General features: G+C 52.1%; 1 protein-coding gene across 6 annotated transcripts in view; it reads left to right on the top strand.

Annotated features, from left to right (window-relative positions):
- Positions 1 to 14,508, top strand: part of RANGAP1 (Ran GTPase activating protein 1) — a 30,053-nt gene extending 15,545 nt beyond the window's left edge. For 3 of the 6 annotated variants that reach the window (XM_005606483.4, XM_070253608.1, XM_070253607.1), the window contains 10 exons: positions 1,936 to 2,094; positions 3,254 to 3,367; positions 3,764 to 3,863; positions 3,949 to 4,033; positions 5,062 to 5,257; positions 8,680 to 8,799; positions 10,426 to 10,528; positions 11,701 to 11,789; positions 12,061 to 12,182; positions 13,459 to 14,508. In XM_005606483.4, coding sequence (XP_005606540.1) covers positions 1,936 to 2,094; positions 3,254 to 3,367; positions 3,764 to 3,863; positions 3,949 to 4,033; positions 5,062 to 5,257; positions 8,680 to 8,799; positions 10,426 to 10,528; positions 11,701 to 11,789; positions 12,061 to 12,182; positions 13,459 to 13,528 — 1,158 coding nt within the window. In that variant the 3' untranslated portion in view covers positions 13,529 to 14,508. 6 annotated transcript variants of the gene reach the window in all.
- Positions 14,509 to 20,755: the final 6,247 nt, after the last annotated feature.

The raw sequence follows: 20,755 nt of genomic DNA, 5'->3' as shown, positions 1-20,755 counted from the left end.
TCCCCTACTCTGCCCTCCCACTCTCCTCCCCACTCCCAGCCGCCCCACCTCCCTCCTCCCAGGACACTGCTGCATTCCTGCTGGTGAGTTCTGTGAGAGTGCTGCAGGTGTCCCCATGGGGTGGGGAACTTTGGGCTTTGTCCCTCTTCTCTTAATTTAAACGTTTTCTTTGGCAAACAGTATTCCAGCAGCATTAACTGTACTCAGGCCAGAGCAGCGTCCCCCATAGTCCTGCCACTTAGGGTGGTCCTCCTGCCGAAGCCTGCCTGCCTCAAGTGGAGAGTGGATGTTGCAGGAAGTGCCCGTATCTCAGTGCACTGCTGGCTGCAGGGGCACTCCTGCCTCCTCCTCTGAGCTGGGGGAACCTTGTTAGCGTCCTGTAAACATCATGACGGTACAGGTTACAGCTTCTCCCTTGGCCTGCTGCCCTTGGCCTGCTGCCCTCAGCGTGCTGGGCATGGGGATACATTGTGGTTGTGCTTGGCCTTCATCAAGAGTGTTCTAGTGCTCTTAGAATGGGGGTCTTATCCTGGGGTCCATAGGATCCCACTAGTCTATGGATAGAGTTCAGGAAGTCTTTGGACACGGATTGGGGGAACATTGCATGATAATTATCAGTAACGTGGCTAAAATGTAGCATTACCTTCCATCGTGAATGTAGACCATAAACAGCAGCTTTAGAGATTTCTGTGACTTTGTTAGCAATAGAAATCACAGATATTGTTGTGTGAAGTTATGGTTGTTACGGATACATAGAAATATTTATGTTTCTCATACGTCATGGTTATGGCAATGGTAGACTTGCTCCTGCGTCTTGCTAGTGACTTAGTAAGATGCAGGTTTATCACTACAGCACATGTTTGGGGATTTTTCTAAGTGTTTTGATAACTCTTCCAATTGAATTGATTTCCTTTGTTATCCTATATAATTTAGCTTAAAATGTAAAAACATTATTCAGGGGAGGGAGCCCAGGGGCTTTACCAGACTGCCTGAAGGGCCCGTGGCACAGAAAATATTAAGAAGCCTGGACTGGTGATGCGCCTCAGCTGGCCTGCCTGTATTTATTTGTGCACCCATCCATGCTGAGCTGGGCATCCCAGGACAACAGAAGGTGCCTAGGTACTGAGTTATACCAGGCCTGGCCTCCATCTCAGGGAGCAGTGGAGATTGGGACGTGGACTGCTTCTGGAGGGCTCAAAGAAGGTGGCTTTGATACTCCAGGGTGCTGAACACCATGATAGAAGGAGGACAGGGTGCTCAGGGGGCACAGAGGAAGAGCACTGGACTGTGCCAGGAGGCGTCCAGGATGCCTTCCTGGGGGAGGAGGCATCCACAGTGAGAGTTGTGGAATCCTTAGGAGTCAGCCTGTCAAGAACATGCCAACAAATAAGGAGACAGAGTGTTCCAGGCAGAGAGAATGAGGTGTCCAAAGGCCAGATGAAAAAGGGCTAGGTGGGTTAGGGAAGACCCTCCTTACCCCCAAAAAAGGATGTGGCCACCAGTCATATCGTATAAATAGGGCAGGAGCACCCCAAGAAAGAAAGGCCAAGTGGAGCTGCATTCTGTGGAGAAGGGCCATGGCCAGCTACTGGGCCAGAGCCCAGGATCCCCACAGTGCAGAGGAGACCTGACTAAGAAACCTGTGTTTAGAGCTGTATAACTCTGGGCAAGTCACTTAGCCTCTCTGATTCCTATTCTCTACCTGGTGGAGATCCTAATCCCAGGTAGGTCTCCCTCATGTGGTGGTGGAGAGGGTCAGATGCAGCTGTGACCCAAACCCCAAAACATTCACGGATGAGCCCCTGTGCTGACAGCAGCCCCGCCCCATGTCTGGTGTGTAGTGCTGCCCTTCCACCTGCTGGATGTCACTAGCCCTGGGCCTGCCCCTGGTGCTCGGGGCTCACCTCTCTGCCCTCTCTTTCCTGCCCCTCGCAGATCATTGGGACTCTGGAGGAGGTCCACATGCCACAGAATGGGATCAATCACCCTGGCGTCACTGCCCTGGCTCAGGCTTTTGCCATCAACCCGCTGCTGCGGGTCATCAACCTGAACGATAACACCTTCACGGAGAAGGGCGCTGTGGCCATGGCCAAGGTGAGGCGGGCCCGGAAGGCAGAGTCTGGCTGCTGCCTCTGCAGTTTACCCATCGGCAGGTGTCTGCTCTGCCCCTCTCCCTGCCTACGTGGCGTGCCCCCCATGGGTCCAGCCCATGCGAACATGTCCAGAACAGGGCATATCTCACCAGCTCCCCTGTGTCCTCCTTGGGCAGCTCTGAGTGTCTGCGCCGCCCTCATCCTGAGCTGCCCCAGCCGTTGGTGCTGGTTTTGTTCTCAGAGGCTGCATGGAAGGCCTCTCCAGCCTGACTGTTATCCTCGTCGAGTCTTTCATCAGCTGTTAGTTGAGCCCCTGTCTAGTGCCCAGCCTTGTACCGAGTGCAGGCCATGCAGAGTTGAGTCAAAGCCTCTGCTTTCAAGGAGCCCCTAGTTCAAAGAGGGAAGGAAATGGCTAATTGATGACACTGCAGGGCTGTGAACACAGTGGCTGGCTGGGTGTTGGGCCTCTGGGTGGGAGGGCTCCACAGCCCCTATCAACCTCACAGGGCTCCATGACCCCACAAAAGGTTAGTCTTGCTACTGTGGGGTGTTAGCAGAGACGTGTACAAGTGTTGGAGACCACACAGGGAGTTCAAATCAGACTTAGAGCAGGCTTCTTGGAAGAGGCCACGTTTTGGCCAAGTTGTACAGGACAAGTGGACTTTCTCTAGACAAAGAGGGTGGGAGCAGTGTTTGAGGCAGAGGCATCAGCAGCATGTGGGAAGGCCCAGAAAGGGGAGGGAGCCTTGCTCGATTGGTCCCGGTTTGAAATGACCAGTGTTCAAGGTATGGTTGAGGGCTGGAGGAGGTGAAGAGAGGGAGGCAAGACCTTATGGCCTTGCTGACTCCTTGAGACTGTTTCCTGTGGGTAATAGGGAGCCATGGGGGCTAGTGACCCATGGAGGGTTTTAAGCAGTGGTGCAATGTGGTCAGATTGATGCTTCAAGAAAATGGTTCTGGCTGTAACATGGGAATAGAAGGCGAGGGTTTAGCCAGAGGCCAGGTCAGCAGGGGGGTGACGAGAACTGATGAGGTTCTGAGGAGGCCAGACTGGACAGAGAAGGACATGGTGTGGTGACTGATACGGGATGTGGTGTCAGACTGTGGAGTACTGGGGTGAGGCCTGCACCCTCACCCTGGCCCTCACTTCCTCCTTGCAGACCCTGAAGTCCTTGCGGCAGGTGGAGGTGATCAACTTCGGGGACTGCCTGGTGCGCTCCAAGGGCGCCGTTGCCATTGCAGATGCCGTCCGCGGGGGCCTGCCCAAGCTGAAGGTGCCGGCCCCGCCGCCTGCTGTCTTCCCTTGGGGTCTAGGCTTCCCCCACACTCAAGGGTTATTGCCATGGGTGGTGGGGGGGGGGGGGGCTGGCAGGGGGTCTGGTCTTGAGAGGCAGGTGGGCCTAGGTTCATAGCCCAGTTCTTCCACGTCCTCCCCGTGTGATTCTGTGCAAGTCTCTTCACCTCTCTGACCCTCAATTTCTTCATTTTTAAAATGGGAGGAGAGGAGTGACGGAGGTTATTATAGTATAGTGCAAGTAAACATACTGGCCCATGATTGGGTAAATGGCGTCATCTTTGTCGTTGGTCTTACTCTGTCTGGGTGGAGGACAGAGCCTGCCTTAGTCTCCCGTGGGAAATGGAGGCTTCAGAGTAGGACCTCTTACTTTTAGGAGCTGAACTTGTCATTCTGTGAAATCAAGAGAGATGCTGCTCTGGCCGTTGCTGAGGCTGTGGCGGACAAGGCTGAGCTGGAGAAACTGGACCTCAATGGTAACAGGGGCGGTGACCTTGGCAGAGGCCTGCGGGGTGGGCCCTGGTGCCCGTCCTGAGCCTCCATTCCCTCCCCCGCGAGCAGGCAACACCCTGGGAGAAGAAGGCTGCGAGCAGCTCCAGGAGGTGCTGGACGGCTTCAGCATGGCCACGGTGCTGGCGTCCCTCAGGTGGGAACTCCCGGTCAGGGGCTGGTTGTTTCTGCTTTTATTTATCCTAAAAACGTGGGTTGAGGCCTCGTTATGGGTGAGGCGCTGTGCTAGGCATTAGAGATATGGGAATAAGACAAAGTTTGTGACTCATGGGACTTCCCTGTGGCAGCTGAGGGATCAAGGGATGAGACAGAATAATTCAGTTATTGTACGTTCAGCAAAGGGACAGTTAAAGTGCTGCAAGTGGTCTCCCTGTAGAGCAGGTAAGTTGGGGAGGCCTCTGAGGGGACGAGCTTTGGTCTGATGCTGACAGGTAAGGTGGGGTAGTGATGGTGGCTCAGGATTGTTCGTAAAAGCAGTCAGTCTTAGAGAGCGACTCTAGAAAGGAAGAGGTTGATGGAAGAGAGCCACGGATTCCTGGGTTTGCAGAGCCACGTGGAGGCAGGCAGGGCCAGGGCTGCCTCCTCCGTGTGGACCAGAGTCGGTTCAGGCTGTGTACACCCATCTCCATGCACCCCTCTCATCTCCCCATCGGCTTCATTCACTTGTCAGATTCTCACTTGTGTCCCCTGAGTGCTATGCCCTGTGCTGCTGCTAGGAACCAGGGGCGCAAAGATGAGCTCAGGAGCCTCGCTGTCCTGGGGAGATGGAACGGCCTTCTTCGGGGCAAGGAAACCCCGACCCCTCCCTGTAACCGCAGCTTCCTGCGGTCAGTGAGGTGCGGGCATCTCAGCTTAGGCCGTGCTCCTGCCGAGCTCTGGGCCCCAGCTGTGACAGATAGTTTTCTTTCTTTTATTCTGTCTCACCAGTGGGACTTGGGTTCCTTTGGGACAAGGGCGAGATCTGGTTCTTCCTGGGCCACAGACTAGGCTTCCCCTTTCGATTCTGAAATGAATCATGGGCTCCCTGGTGACCCATGTGTCCCCACCCTGGGAGTAGCTGCTACCTTTTGCTGGCTGGGGTCTGTGGGTTCACAGAGCTGGGCCTTGGAGCCAGCGTTGGCCCCTGAGCAGGGAGGGTCTGCTTTAGCCAACTCCCTTCTGCAGTGATGATGAGGGTGAGGATGAAGATGAGGAGGAGGAGGAGGAGGAAGAGGAGGAAGAAGGAGAAGATGAGGAGGAGGAGGAAGAAGATGAAGAAGAGGAGGAGGAGGAAGAGGAGGAGGAAGAAGAGCCACAGCAGCAAGAGCAAGGAGAGGAGTCACCCACACCATCAAGGAAGATTCCGGACCCTACCAGTGGAGTGAGTTCCTTGTTTCCCAGGACCAGAGCCCTGGTCCCCTGAACATGTGCTCTTAAGACATCTTCAAGGGGGTGGTACGTGTGGATGCCACTTAAGCATAGTGGGCACAAACTTTTTTTTAACTTTTTATTAAGATTATGATAGTTGACAACCTTGTGAAATTTCAGTTGTACATTATTGTTTGTCAGTCATGTTGTAGGTGCACCACTTCACCCTTTGTGCCCTCCCCCCACCCCCCCTTTCCCCTGGTAACCACCAATCAGTTCTCTTTGTCTATATGTTAACCTCCACCTATGAGTGGAGTCATACAGAGTTCGTCTTTCTCTCTCTGGCCTATTTCACTTAACATAATACCCTCAAGGTCCATCCGTGTTGTTGTGAATGGGACGATTTTATCCTTTTTTATGGCCGAGTAGTATTCCATTGTATATATATACCATATCTTCTTTATCCAGTCATCAGTTGATGGGCACGTAGGTTGCTTCCACGTCTTGGCTATTGTAAATAATGCTGCAATGAACATAGGGGTGCATGGGACTTTTGGAATTGCTGATTTCAGGTTCTTAGAATAGATACCCAGTAGTGGGATGACTGGGTCGTATGGTAGTTCTATTTTTAATTTTTTGAGGAATCTCCATACTGTTTTCCATAGTGGCTGCACCAGTTTGCATTCCCACCAACAGTGTATGAGGGTTCCCTCTTCTCCACAACCTCTCCAACATTTGTCACTTTTTGTTTTGGTTATTTTTGCTGACAGGTATAAGGTGATATCTTAGTGTAGTTTTGATTTGCATTTCCCTGATGATTAGTGATGATGAGCATCTTTTCATGTGTCTATTGGCCATCCATAGACCTTCTTTGAAGAAATGTCTCTTCATGTCCCCTGCCCAGTTTTTGATTGGGTTGTTTGATTTTTTGTTGTTGAGCTGTGTGAGTTCTTTATATATCATGGAGATTAACCCTTTGTCAGATATATAACTTGTAAATATTTTTTCCCAATTAATGGGTTGTTTTTTTGTTTCAATCCTGTTTTCCCTTGCCTTTAAGAAGCTCTTTAGTCTGATGAAGTCCCATTTGTTTATTCTTTCTATTGTTTCCCTTGTCTGAGAAGACATGGTGTCCGAAAAGATCCTTTTGATACTGATGTCAAAGGGTGCACTGCCTATATTTTCTTCTAGAAGCCTTATGGTTCTAGAAGGACCATAATCTTTAGGTCTTTGATCCATTTTGAGTTTATTTTTGTGAATGGTGAAAAAGAATGGTCAATTTTCATTCTTTTACATGTGGCTGTCCAGTTTTCCCAGCACATTTGTTGAAGAGACTTTCTTTTCTCCACTGTATGCCCTTAGCTCCTTTGTCGAAGATTAGCTGTCCATAGATGTGTGGTTTTATTTCTGGGCTTTCAATTCTGTTCCATTGATCTGTCCATCTGTTTTTCTACCAGTACCATGCTGTTTTGATTACTGTAGCTTTGTAGTATGTTTTGAAGGATTATGATGCCTCCAGGTTTGTTGTTTTTTCTCAGGATTGCTTTGGCAGTTCGGGGTCTTTTGTTGCCGTATAAGAATTTCAGGATCCTTTGTTCTATTTTTGTAAAGAATGTCATTGGGATTCTGATTGGGATGGTGTTGAATCTGTAGATTGCTTTAGGTAGTATGGACATTTTAACTATGTGTATTCTTCCAGTCCATGTGCACGAAATGTCTTTCCATCTCTTTATGGTCATCATCAGTTTCTTTCAGGAAAGTTTTGTAGTTTTCGTTGTATAGGTCTTTCACTTCCTTGGTTAAATTTACCCCAAGGTATTTTATTCTTTTTGTTGCAATTGTGAATGGGATTGTGTTCTTGAGTTCTTTTTCTGTTAGTTCATTGTTTGAGTATAGAAATGCTACTGATTTACGTATGTTGATTTTATACCCTGCAACTTTGCTGTAGCTGTTGATTGTTTCTAATAGTTTTCTAATGGATTCTTTGGGGTTTTCTATGTATAAGATCATGTCGTCTGCAAATAGCGAGAGTTTCACTTCTTCATTGCCTATTTGGATTCCTTTTATTTCTTTTCTCTGCTGAATTGCTCTGGCCAAAACCTCCAGTACTGTGTCGAATAAGAGTGGTGAGAGTGGACACCCTTGGTCTTGTTCCTGTTCTCAGAAGGATGGCTTTCAATTTTTGCCCATTGAGTATGATGTTAGCTATGGGTTTGTCATATATGGCCTTTATTATGTTGAGGTACTTTCCTTCTATACCCATTTTATTGAGAGTTTTTATCATAAACAGGTGTTGGATCTTGTCGAATGCTTTCTCTGCATCTATTGAGATGATCATGTGGTTTTTGTTTCTCATTTTGTGGATGTGGTGTATCACGTTGATTCACTTGCGGATGTTGAACCATCCCTGTGTCCCTGGTATGAATCCCACTTGATCGTGGTGTATGATCTTTTTAATGTATTGCTGTATTCGGTTTGCCAAAATTTTGTTGAGGATTTTTGCATCTATGTTCATCAGTGATATTGGGCTGTAGTTTTCCTTCTTTGTGTTGTCCTTGTCAGGTTTTGGGATCAGGGTGATGTTGGCTTCGGCACAAACTATTTTTGATTGCATGCTCCTATGAGTGAAAAAGAAAATCATCCCAATGTATTTATATTTGTATTTAAATCAGCATAGATGTGTTTATTCATTTATAAATTGCAACATGAGTGTAACATATAATGCTGCATTGTGTATATTATAAAACATATGTAAGTATTTCTAAAAGAATAGAGTAAAAAAAATAAGCATAAGTAGAAATTATTTTTCCTACCCATCTTGGTGACTGGTAGAGACAGCCCCCCGTTGCAGAGACTGGCTGGGACCGTGTCCCAGCTTGGACACTTGATGTCCCTTGAGTGGCCAGGAGGCTGATGGAGTAGTCAGGGCTGCCTTGTCTGTTCCTCATAGGTTCCCGAATAAAGCTTCTGGAGAACTTTGGGTTGGACAAGGACCCCCACACTGATGTTGAATTTGGCTTCTTTTCCGGTTTTCTAGAAGCAGTTCAATAAATAGCTAGATGGTGGTAGTTTTTCTGTAGGCATCTCCGGTGCTCACCAGCAGTGCTTATCCAGGTTGAATCAGTTCCTCGTGGGGTCCGCTTTAGCCCTACGTGCCTCTTGAGTCGTTTTGGGGCAGTGCGTGTCCTGGCGAGGATCCACTTGCCACGCCAGGCTCTCGGAGTCTCAGGCAGATGGCTCGCCCCCACCCCAAAGGCTCCTGTCCTAGCAGCCAGCCAGGGCCAGCACCTGTGGGCCCTCCACCCCATGGGGAACTGAGTAGGAAGAAGAATTCTAGACTCTGAGCCTTGACTGACTAGAGTGAAGGGCGCGTGTTCTGGGTGAGGAGTCTGGGTTTGGACCTCTACAAAGCTACCTGTGCCGCCCGTCCCTTAGGAACCAGCTCCCGTGCTGTCCTCCCCACCTCCCGCAGACGTCTCCACCTTCTTGGCTTTCCCCTCTCCGGAGAAACTGCTGCGCCTCGGGCCCAAGAGTTCTGCGCTCATAGCCCAACAGGTAACAGCGTTTCTGACTCCAAACCTGCCTGCGCCGTGGCTGCTGGAGCTGCCAGAGCAAAGGGACAAGCAGCGTGGAATTGGGAGGGGACGCTGTCAGCTTAGGGTGCAGGGGCGCTGCCAGGTGGCTTTTTTCTAATATGTAGACGTGTAAATGAGTGTGACCATGCTGTCCATCTCTGGTTGCGGATGGCTGCACCCACTGCGAACACGCTTGGGCTGCGAGGAAGGGCAGACCTGCTGCCTTGTGACGCCTGGAATGGAGAAGTTTTCCCGGGACTCTCCTGTGCACACACGCACCCAGGCTTTCCTCTGCACGTCCTGTAGGTCCAGCTGCATCTAGGATAGCCATCCTGCCCAGGGCCCCTGTGGAGGTCACATGCTCACGTACTCTTGCCCCAGCCTCACTTGTTTGTTCATTCATTCATTCCCTCATTCAGTCTGAGATGATTCTCAAGCTTGTTGAGCACCTCTTGTCTGCTGGGCACTATTCTGAGTACTTGGGCATGCTTTTTTTGTTGTTGTTTTTTGCTGAGGAAGATTCACCCTGAGCTAACATCCCTGAAAATCTCCCTCTATTTTTTTAGTATATGGGCCTCCAGCACAGCATGGCCACTAACAGAGCGGTGTGGGTCCACACCCAGGAACTGAACCCAGGCCGCCGAAGCAGAGTGTGCTGAGCTTAACCAGTAGGCCATGAGGGCTGTCTCTGGGCATGATTTTATTTAACCCTCTTGGCAACCCGACATGTAGACATGTTGCTCTCATTTTCCAGATGAGAAAACTGAAGCTCAAAGAGGTTAAATGGTAAATACAGAGAACTAAAACAGGCTGCTCCCAGAGCTGGCTCCGTGGTGGCCAGTTTCCTTTATGTTTATCTGTACTTTCTTTTCATGATAAATGAGGTTATCTGATACAAACTGTTAGTGGTCCAGCTTTTCATTTAATACCGTTTTTGGGGGCTGGCCTGGTGGCACAGTGGTTAAGTTTGTGTGCTCCACTTCAGCGGCCTGGGGTTCATGGGTTTGGATCCTGGGCGTGGACCTACGCACCACTCATCAAGCCATGCTGTGGCAGCATCCCACAAACAAAATAAAAGAAGATTGGCACAGATGTTAGCTCAGTGACAATCTTTCTCAACCAAAAAGAGGAATATTGGCGACAGGTAGTAGCTCAGGGCCAGTCTTCCTCACTAAAAAACAAACAAAAAACCGTTTTTTGTTTTCTTCTGTCAGTAAAACTCTTTTCATGCCCTTTACCCCCAGAGTGGACGTAGCACTTAAGCAAGCCACTGTTTCTGGACATTCACATTGTTTCCACTTTTGTCTGTGAAGTGAAGTTGAGGTAAACTTCCTTACATTCTGGATTATTTCCTCAGGTTAGATTACACGAAAGCTCACTGGGTCACAGAGAGAATGGTTTGTAGCGCTTCTTCACTCGCGCTCTCTGTCCTGCACACCTCCTGTGGGCCAGGCCCGGGCCAGGCTCTGAGGGGACAGCATGGGGCGAGGCAGGACCTGTCCTTGCCCACCAGAGGCCTATGTCTTGCCAAGGCCTATCTCCACCGTGTGCCAAAGCCCTAGTGGCCTGGCCTCTGGTGACCAGCCATTGTCTCCTGTGTCCTCAGACTGACACATCTGACCCGGAGAAAGTGGTCTCCGCCTTCCTGAAGGTGTCCTCTGTGTTCAAGGACGAAGCCAGCGTGAGGACGGCAGTGCAGGAGGCAGTAGGTAACATGGGGAGGGTGGGGCTTGGATGCCTCCTGCTGTAGGGCCGGAGGACATTTGTGGTGGCCGGAGCCCCTCTGTTCCTGTGCTGAAGTGTGGACTGCTCTCCGGCCCCTCCTACCTGTTCTTTTGCTGGGTTCTTGCCATAGGCAGGCTGGCTGTTCTCTGTTTTTTGTAGATGAGGAAACTGAGGCCTTTCCCAGAGCCGTACAGCTCTGTACAGTTAGAGCCCAGGCCGGGTGGCATCCGGCACAGCAAGACCAGACGGCCACAGCCCCCAGGCCTCCGTGAAGGTGGTCCTCTCAGGGAGGCAGGAGGATGAGAGCTGAGCCTTTGTCCCCACCTCTGAGCCTCTGCGCACGTGGTCCTCTCCACCTGGCAGTCCCTGCAGTGATGCCTGCCTTCCCCGTATCTTTCCTGAGGCTCCCCAGGGTCTCTGTTCCACCTCCCCCAAGCCCTGTCACCTCCCTCTCTCACCACCCCATTCTCTCAGTTACCTCCATTATAGCACCTGCCACCTTGTGTGGGCCAGGTGTGGCTGGGTAGAGAGAGGAGGACGGGCCCTGCAGGTGAGGGCACAGCACGTGGAAAAAGGGAGAAAGGAGTGGGAACGCATGTGATGCTTTCTCCTGCATTGGAGCACTGTGGGCAGCATTGAGGGTAGGCCGGTGAGGGCCCGGTGGGAGTCTCCAGGTCTGCTCCCTGAGATCCAGCCCTGGGGGCATTTGTGGTAACAAGTTACGTGAATTCTGTTCCCCAGAAGTGCCCAGCACAGAAGCGAGTGCCCTCGGCAGTCCTGCAGGCCCTTGGCCGCTCCTCCTTCCCTTCCCCATTCATTCCCCCTCTTCATTCCCCCTCGCCTCTTAAATGGCAGAAACCTGCCCCAGGGTGATCCGCCTCGCTCGGTCTCCGCCCCAGCTGTGTGAGGTCCCTGTTTTAATGTGTGAGGCCGGACAGGGAAGGGACCAAGGCATCCCAGCCGGTAGGTCGAGCCCTTCCCTGGTGCTAACGTCTCCTCAGTCTGGTATCTCTGCCCACGTCCTCCCTCCTGTGTTCATCTCCTGATGAGGGCAGGAGCAGGACCCAGCCTGTGTGCAGGGGCTGCGTGCCCCTTGGCCTGTGACCAGCCCTTTGTCACAGCAAGCACCCTGCTCCATGCTCCTTCTGCCTTGCAGATGCCTTGATGAAGAAGGCCTTCAGCTCATCCTCCTTCAACTCCAACGCCTTCCTCACCAGGCTCCTCATCCACATGGGTCTGCTCAAGGTGCGGCCAGAAGGAAGGGAGGGAGGGAGTGCACCAGAGGTTGCTCTGGCCACACCCACTAGCCCCGTCCCACACCTCAAGTCCTCTCCGGGCCCGTCACCCACGCTGTCCCTGGGCCTAGGTCTGCTTAAGCAGCCTCGGTCTTCATGAAGGAATTCAGCTTGACCTTGACTGTGGAGCTCTCTCGGCAGGAGCGGAATGGTAGAGACCTAGGCCCCCCAGGTAACCTCGAAGCTCACCCTGCCTTCTGCGCTGTGTGTTCCCCTTGCAGAGTGAAGACAAGATCAAGGCCATTGCCAACTTGTATGGCCCGCTGATGGCGCTGAACCACATGGTGCAGCAAGACTACTTCCCCAAGGCCCTTGCACCCCTGCTGCTGGCATTCGTGACCAAGTGAGTGTGCCCTCATCAGCTCACGTGGCGGCTGCCTGCACACGCAGGCCCCTGCTCAGCTGAGGCTTCCCTGGCCTGGTCACTCGGGCTTGTCAGAGGCCCTCACGCCTCCTGGGCTCTCGGCATCTGTGTTTGGGTCTCACCACCCCTCTGAGGCCTCCTCCCCTGTGCCCAGCTGAGGACACGGGGCTCAGGGACAGTGTCTTCCCATGAGAGAGACAGAGGACTTGTAACGGCCCCCGTTTCCCAGAGGAGGAACTGACTTTCCAGGTTAGTTAAGGCGTTTGCCCTCGGTCACGCTGCTGATGGAGTCTTGCGCTCAGTGATGTCTCTGGGAGCAGTTCTCTGACCATTCCCTCAGCAACCTAGACCAAAGGACCCTGGGCACGTCAGCCTTCTGCAGCGACAGGCCCTCCTCTGGGGACGCTAAATGTTCAGAGACATGGAGACCTTGGCCTTGTTCTGGAGGGTCCTGGGCCATGGTGGGGCAGTGGCCGCAGTTGTGCAACGAGGAGCCTCTAGACCCTGGCCCACCAACGATGGGCTGGGAGGCTCGTCTCCTGTTCTCATTGAGGCCCTGTGTGGCCCCCCAGCCAGCCTCTGGCCTTTCTCAGGCCTCAGTCTCCCCATTTGCCCAACAGAGTGAGTATGTAGTGACATGCATGTCCCTCTTCCCTCAACTCCTGGCCAAATGGTCTGGGATCCCAAGGCCAGCCTGGACCAGGTGAGGTGTCCATGGGCTGTGGGTCCTGGCTGTGCCCCACACTCGCCCATGCCCCCAGGTGTCTTGCCTCAGTTTCTTTCTCTTCATTGAGACCAATGATCTTGATGATTACAATGGCCAGCCCATTACTTGTGAGCGCCCACGTGGGACTCCAGTGGCCCAGTCTTACTTGTCCACTAGTGGCTGCTGAGAGCTCCCTGACCCTATGTCCACTGGAAGGGCCCTTGGAGAAGCTGTCTGGTGGAGAGCAGAGGCTCAGATTCCTGACTGGGCAGGCCTGCATTCCGGCCAGCTCTGGGCCATGCGGCCTTGGGAGCATTGCCCACCTCTCTGAGCCTCACTCACTCCCCACCCCTGATATGCAGAAGTTGGAGTCTAACATCTCCTTTGCCAAAGTCATTGTGAAATTCACAAAACTTGAGTCTGGCACATTTGTAGCCTCAAAAATGGCCCCCACTCCCTCTTCACAGTTGGAAATGGGCCCTGCTGCAGCTTGAGCTCCCCAGGCCCCTGCCGTGTGTGCCCTGCCCACTGACCCTTCTTTCCCCACAGGCCCAATGGCGCCCTGGAATCCTGCTCCTTTGCCCGCCACAATCTGCTGCAGACGTTGTACAAGGTCTAGACGCGAAGCGGCCTCCCCCGTCCCTTGGCCTGGACCAGTGACTTGGGAAGGGACTCGGATGAAGGACTCTGGCCGTAGGCAGGGAGGGTCTTTGTCATGTCAGTCCCCCGAGGATGTATGTTGGTGTGGTGCTCGTGCAGGTGTGTGCTTCATGTCGGGGTTTGAGTTTTTAATGTCTCTGCTGGACTGGCCCTGGTCTCGCTGGAGGGGAGCTGGCCCCCTGGCGGGAGGGCTGTGAGCTGCTCTGCCATTAAACTCACCACCACCTGAGGGCTCCCCGCTGTTCTGTGCCTCAGGCTCCAGGCCCTGGTGGCTGTCCCCACCCACCTTGCCTGCCCTACCCTCCTGGGCTGCCCCAGGGCCTGGGTAGCAGTTGTCCGTGTGCTGTTCTCTCCCCCCGTGTTGTGGCTGGGCTGTGTTTCCTGCCCCACCTGGGGCCACTCACTCGGTGGCTTGCTTCCTTTCCCCAAGCCCTGGTCCTGCAGCCACTGCTGTCCTCTCTGTCCCCACCATCCATCTCTGCTATGCTGACCCCTAAGCCTGAGGGTCAGAGACTGCCGCAGGTGGGGCCATGGAGTGTTCAGCCGAGGGCAAGACCCTGGCACCCACACCACATGGACAGAAAGAGAAGCCAGTGGGCAGACACCAAAGGGTCTTGGAGCTGGAGTTGCCTGCCCGGTGCTGGCTCTGGATGCAGAGGGGCCCTCCTCTGGCTGCTGAGGAGACGTCTGTGACTGGTCTGGCGGCCGAGCTGGAGGAGGCACCTTGGCAGGTCCAAACCTGTTCTCCAGCCTGGGGGCGGGGCAGGGCCCACTGGTGCCTGAGCTGCATCTCGGGCGCTCTTACAGGACCTGGGCAGGGGCAGGTGGGGACTGGGCTGGACTGCAGGTGCCCCGCCACGCCCTGCGCGTTCCCCCTTGTGCTCTTTGTGCGTCTGGGCTGTGCCCAGGGCTTCACAAATAAAGTTGTGTGTGGCAGCAGCGAAGACTGAGAAACCTTTCACCTTAAAGTGGGCCGTTCTCATACCCAAAGTCCCACCTCAGGCCGGACACAGTGGCCCAGCCCCAGTCTGTGAGGGGCGGTCCATCTTGCAGAAGAGCCCCTGTGCCACCCTTACCTCATCACCAGGGGCGGGCCTCTCCTCCCAGGCCCTGACGCTTCCTCTGTGTGGGCATGCCTGCTCCCCTCTCACAGCTGGGCGGGTGATGCCCAGAGGTCAGGTAGGGTGGTGGGATCTCGCTCCCTGGGCTCTTGAGGTCCTGAGTTGGGGCCTGTGTGACCGGCCTGGCCCCACCTCACCATGCTTTATGCAGCCTTGGGCTGTGTTTCCGCTGGCCTGCATTGTTCCGTTTATGGACCTGGGTCTGGCTACCGAGCTCACATCACCGGGTTGGGCTTGGCTGGGAAGTCACCCCAGGACATGTGGCCATAGGGCCTCCAGCAGAGGGTACCTCCCTTGGAGTCTTTCCCTCACAGTGCCACCCATAGTATTAGGACAGCCCAGCAGACCCTCCTTCCTGCCTCCCCGGGACAGCAGGCACATGTCGGGAGCCTGCGTCTCCCACAGGAACGAAGAGGTCCCTCCAAGGTTTCTTAGAGGGCAGCGTTTCCTTACTGGCTGTGGACCTCTTGGGCGACATCTTTCTTGGTCAGGTGGCGGAGGAGATGCCTCACCTTCCTCCCCATACAAGGTGATGTGGCAGGAGGCAGGTGGAGGTTTGACCAACTCCAACCCCTAGTCTCCTTGCCAGCCCTGTTCTGAGCTCTGGGGCCAGAGGTGCTGCCTTTGGGGAGCCCCCAGTCTGGTGCAGACCCACAGTCATGGCCCAATGTGAGCAGCGAGGTCAGGAAGGCCATCAGGATTTAGGGATACAGGACCTGGGTCTTGAAGTTCAAATAGGACTTCTCACCAGTGATATTTGACAGATGGACACACTGAGGCTCAGGCCTGAGTAGGGTCCTGTGCAAGGTTCTCTGGCCTGCCTGTTCTTTCCCTCCAGGCTGCCTGGGCTGGCCTTTGCTCCCTCCCAGGTAATACCCGTGCAAGCTTCAGTTCAGACTGAGGGGAGAACCATAGCTCCCACTTAACCTCATGACGGGCTAGCAGTGCCCGGCTCCTCGAACCCGCATGCCGAGGAGGATCCTGTTGGTCCCAAGAGTTCAGGCTTCTGACTGCCCAGCCCCACTCAGTCCTTCAGACCAGCTCAGAGGTCAGGATGCCTGACCAGGTCCAGGTGCAAGGCAAGGTCCAGCGGCTCTAACCTGCCACTTACTGAGACACCTGCAGCCTTTGCAGTTTCCCCCCAGACTCAAGTGCTCCTAACTGCAGCCAGCCCTGAGATGATCCAGGCTCCAGGTCCCTGAGCACCGTGATTTGGGGTCTGTAAGATCATAGTTGCCTCAGCCAGGGCAGCCTGGGCCCCCCGACATGTGAAGGGCCTGCTCAGCACCAGGCTGTTCCCACTAAAGGGAGCTCCACCACAACTTAGCTAAACCAGCGGTTCCGCTCAGAAGTCAGACTAGAAAACCCCCAGCAGCGTGGTTGTGGGTGCTCCTAGCAGCACTTCCTGCTAGCAAGAAGGTAGAAACGTTCAGAGGCCAAGACCAGGAAAACAGATCAAGTGCGAAGCCACGCAGTGTAACATTACACAGCAGCGCAAACGTGTCAGCCAGGGCTGTGTGTGTCCAGCGCGCACCGTGGATGAATCAATAGTGGTGTCCAGTGAAGAAAATCTCGCAGTGCGGTGCCATTCGTTCAAAAGCACGTCAACTAAACGTGTTGAAGCACACGTATGTATGTGGTAAGCGGTGTGCAGGGTGGAGTCTGTCTAGGGAAGGCAGGGCACAGGGCGGGGTGGAAGCAGCAAGCATTCGAAGTGATCGGAGTCCAGCCATCAAGAGCCACGTTGTTAAAAAGAGGAAATGAAATGCAGGACAGCATTTTTGACATTAAAAGCACAAGCTATAAGGAAATTTGCCTGTGTCAAAAAGTGACAGTGACCAAGAAATACCATAAAAGTGAAGACAGGGTGATGGAGTAGAAAGAGACATTGCAGCACCGACGGCATGAAGGGTTAGCGTTGAGAACGTCCCTCCAAATGAAGGCCAGGCGAAGGATGGGAGCAGCAGGTCTCGGGAGAAGACACGAGGAAAGCAAACCCAGAAAGCGTTCAGCTCGCTGGCAGTCAGGGAAAGAGTCATAAAGCCACGCAGATAGCACTTCAGACCACACTAGCAAATGTCATTAAGAGAGGTGACACCAGGAAAGACCTGGATCTGTTGTTACATGGTGTGCTCAGTGCAGGGCTGGAGGGATGTCAAACCAATAAAGCCCCTTTAGAGAGCAGTTTGGCACATACTGAAAAAGTGAAAACGCCTGTAACCTGCAACCCCCAAATCCCATTTCTGAGGATCCACTTTAGAGAAACCGTTGTCCACGTGCACGAAGAGACAAGTACAAGGGCAGCTTAATGAGGGATACCAGGAAATTAAGAAATAACCTGTGTCCATCGGTAGAAGAATGATTAAATTATGGCATGTGTATGCAGTGAGAGAAGATGCAGAAGCTACTTGCATCCACAGGAATAAATCTTGAAAACAAGTTTGCAAAAAAAAATGTGGTTTAATACACTAGAGAAACTTAATGCCATATATATACATACTACTTCATGAAAGTGGTGGCCTCTGGATAGAGAGGGAGGGAGAGAGTGAGCGGGTGGAGAAACCAAGGGGCTTCAACTGACTGTGATCCCCCTTCTGGGTGTGTACCTGAAAGAAGTGACAGCAGGGTCTCCAGCAGATAGTCGTACACCCGTGTTCACAGCAGCAATACAATAGCCTAGAGGTGGCAAAAAACCAAGTGTCGATGAGCAGATGAATGGATAAATTGTGCTATATGTTTGCAATGGAATATTATTCAGCCATAAAAAGGAGTGAAATTATGACACATACTGCATAAATGAGCCTTGAAACATTATGCTTAGTGAAATAAGCCAGACGTGAAAGGACAAATCGTGTATGATTCCAGTCACGTGAGGTATCCAGAATAGGCAAATTCATAGAAAGCAGAAGGGAGGTTTGGGACCAGCCCAGTGGCGCAGCAGTTAAGTTCACACGTTCTGCTTCTCAGCAGCCCAAGGTTTGCCAGTTCGGATCCCCAGTGCGGACATGGCACCACTTGGCAAAAGCCATGCTGTGGTAGGTGTCCCATGTATAAAGTAGAGTAAGATGGGCATGTATGTTAGCTCAGGGCCAGTCTTCCAAAAAGAGGAAGATTGGCAGTAGTTAGCTCAGGGCTAATCTTCCTCAAAAAAAAAAAAAAAAGGTTACCAGGAGCTGCAGGGAGGGAGGAATGGGGAGTCAGTGTCTAATGGGTACAGAGTCTCTGTTCAGGATGATGGAAAAGTTCTGGGAATGGATAGTGGTGATAGCTGCATAGTGTTGTGAATGTACTTAATGCCACTGAATTGTGCACTTAAACATGGTTAAAATGGTAAGTTTTATATATATTTTACCACAATAAAAGAATCCTCAATGTAAAAGACAAAACTAGATATTTGGGAATACAGTGTAGATGAGTATCTTCAAGACCTTGGGAGTAAGGAAAAGAGTGAATTAAGCTCCTTGTTTTACCATTATTGTGGAGTATTCATTGTAGGGTAATGTATGCTATGTAGCACTGAGAACAGGTTTCTGTTTATTGAGGCATCATTAAGGGAGTAAAAAGGCAAGTTGCAGAGAGGGAGAATATAATTGCAATATATTTTAAAATAACTCATTCAGGGGGCCGGCCCCGTGGTCGAGTGGTTAAGTCCGAGTGCTCCGCTTTGGCGGCCCAGGGTTTCGCTGGTTTGGATCCTGGGCGCGGACCTAGCACCGCTCATCAAGCCATGCTGAGGCCATATGCCATAACTAGAAGGACCCACAACTAAAATACACAACTATGTATTGGGGGTTTTGGGGAGAAGGAGGAAAAAAAATTAACTCATTCAGAATATGTAAAGAGCTACAAATTAATAAAGACAATAGAAGAACAAGCAAAAGGCTCAAATGGGCACTTCACAGAACACATGAAAAGGGGCTTAATGTCATTAGTAGTCTTCACAGAAATGCATATTAATATTAAAACCACCCTATGTTACCATCGTACCCTCACAAGAATGGCTGAAGTACAAGAGACAGACAACACTAAGCATTGGTGGGAATGTGGAGCAACTGGAACTCACGCACTGCTGGCGAGCGTGTAAACTGGCCCAACCACCTCGAGGATCTCTGTGGCGGTGTCCAGTGAAGCTGCAAGTAAGCATATGCTGAGACCAGCACTCCCACCCCTGGGTGTGTCACTGCAGAAATGGTGGTGGTGTGTCACCAAGAGGCACGTGCAGGCATGGTAATCAGCACTCTTCACAGTAGCCGCACTCTGGAAACCACCCAAATGTCCGTCAGGAGTGGGACAGATAGATTAACTGTGGTGCAGTGAGGCACCAAGAAGGCGGAGGTGGGAATGCTCCACCCAAGCGGGGAGGGACACTTTAGCATTGCCAGTGCGTGATGACAAAAGCAGGCCAACTCTCAGTCGCTTCCATTGTCTTTAAATCCCCTGCCGAGGGAACACTCCCTTAGTGCCTGCATCTGAGGCAAATCGCTCTCTCGCCTCTGCCCTGTGCCACTGTTGTGGGATAGTTAAAGAATGGAATGCTGGAATGCTACATAAAAATGAAAATGAACAAATTTAAACAATACGCATCATGAATGAATCTCACACACATAATCTTGAGTGAAAAAGCCAGACATAAGAGTACACGCTGTGGTCCCATTGATACGGAATTTGCTGAGTGAAATAAAGCACACGGACAAGTCTCTGTGTGGTGTGTTATAAAAACAAACTGAATAACAAAAGATAGAATCCATCAGAAACACAGATCTGAACAATTATAGGAGACGTAAGTGTCTGCTATGGTCTAGATGAATTATTTCATTTTAAAAATGCATGTGTGGGGCCGATCCCATGGCCAAGTGCTGGCGTTTGCACACTCCACTTTGGCAGCCTGGGCTTCTTCGCCGGTTCAGATCCTGGGCTCAGGCCGGCACACTGCTTGTCGGGCCATGCTGTGACAGCGTCCCACATAAAAGGACTAGAGTGACTTACAATTAGGATATGCAACTATGTATGGGATCGGGGAGAGAAAAAATAAAGGAAGATTGGCAACGGATGTTAGCTCAGGGCCAGTCTTCCTTACCAGAAAAAATGCATGTGTTCCCAGGAAGATAAATATTTGGATATTCTTTTTTTTTTTTTTAAAGATTGGCATCTAAGCTAACAACTGTTGCCAATCTTCTTTTTTTTTTTTCCTGCTTTTTCTCCCCAAATCCTCCCAGTACATAGTTGTATATTTTAGTTGTGGGTCCTTCTAGTTGTGGCATGTGGGATGCCACCCCAGCATTGCCTGAAGAGCGATGCCATGTCCATGCCCAGGATCCAAACTAGCAAAATCCTGGGCTGCCGAAGCAGAGTGTCCGAACTTAACCACTCGGCCATGGGGCCAGCCCCCTGGATATTCTTTGCAACACTGTTTGTAGTAACAAAAAATTGGAGGCAACAGAGATTACTGGATAAGTAAAATCGACGCATTCCTGCAGTGGAATACTATACAACAGTCAAAACGAATGCATGTGACTGAGGATCAGCTTGGATGACCCCCAATAATCTGACGTTGAGTGACAAAAACAAAATTGCAGGCTATTGTATGTACAGTGTTAAATGTATGTAGATGTTCAATGTATGTGAATGTGTAATAAGCTCAAAGAGAACAGAGGTAATGGTTCTGGAGCGCCTGCTGGGTGTCGGGTGCCCACCTGAACCCCCAGGGCAACCCTATGGGCTAGTTACTAATACTGTTTTTTCTCAGAGTAGGAAACTGAGCCTTGGTGAGGTGCAGCCCAGCCAGGAGAGAGCCCTGGTCTGGGACCCACTGGGCAGCCCATCATGCCCCTCCCTGCCGGGCTGGCCCAAGGACTGGCTGCCCAGGGACTGGCTGCTCCCAGGCCTGGGCCATGATCCTGAGCTGGCGCCAGGCAGGAGGCCCTGTAACTCCAGCGCTGCTTCCGCCCCTGCCCGCCCCTCCTTCACCTCAGCCTGGCCTGGTCTGCCCACAATGCCTCCCATTCAGCGCTGTCCCCGCTGCCAGGCCTGTGGGCGGGGAGGGGGGCTGCATCCAGACAGGGACC

Source organism: Equus caballus, chromosome 28 (assembly GCF_041296265.1).
Source record: "Equus caballus isolate H_3958 breed thoroughbred chromosome 28, TB-T2T, whole genome shotgun sequence".
NCBI classification, from domain to species: domain Eukaryota; kingdom Metazoa; phylum Chordata; class Mammalia; order Perissodactyla; family Equidae; genus Equus; species Equus caballus.
Note: the sequence above shows the minus strand (reverse complement) of the source record. Positions and strands in the feature narration are given on the sequence as shown.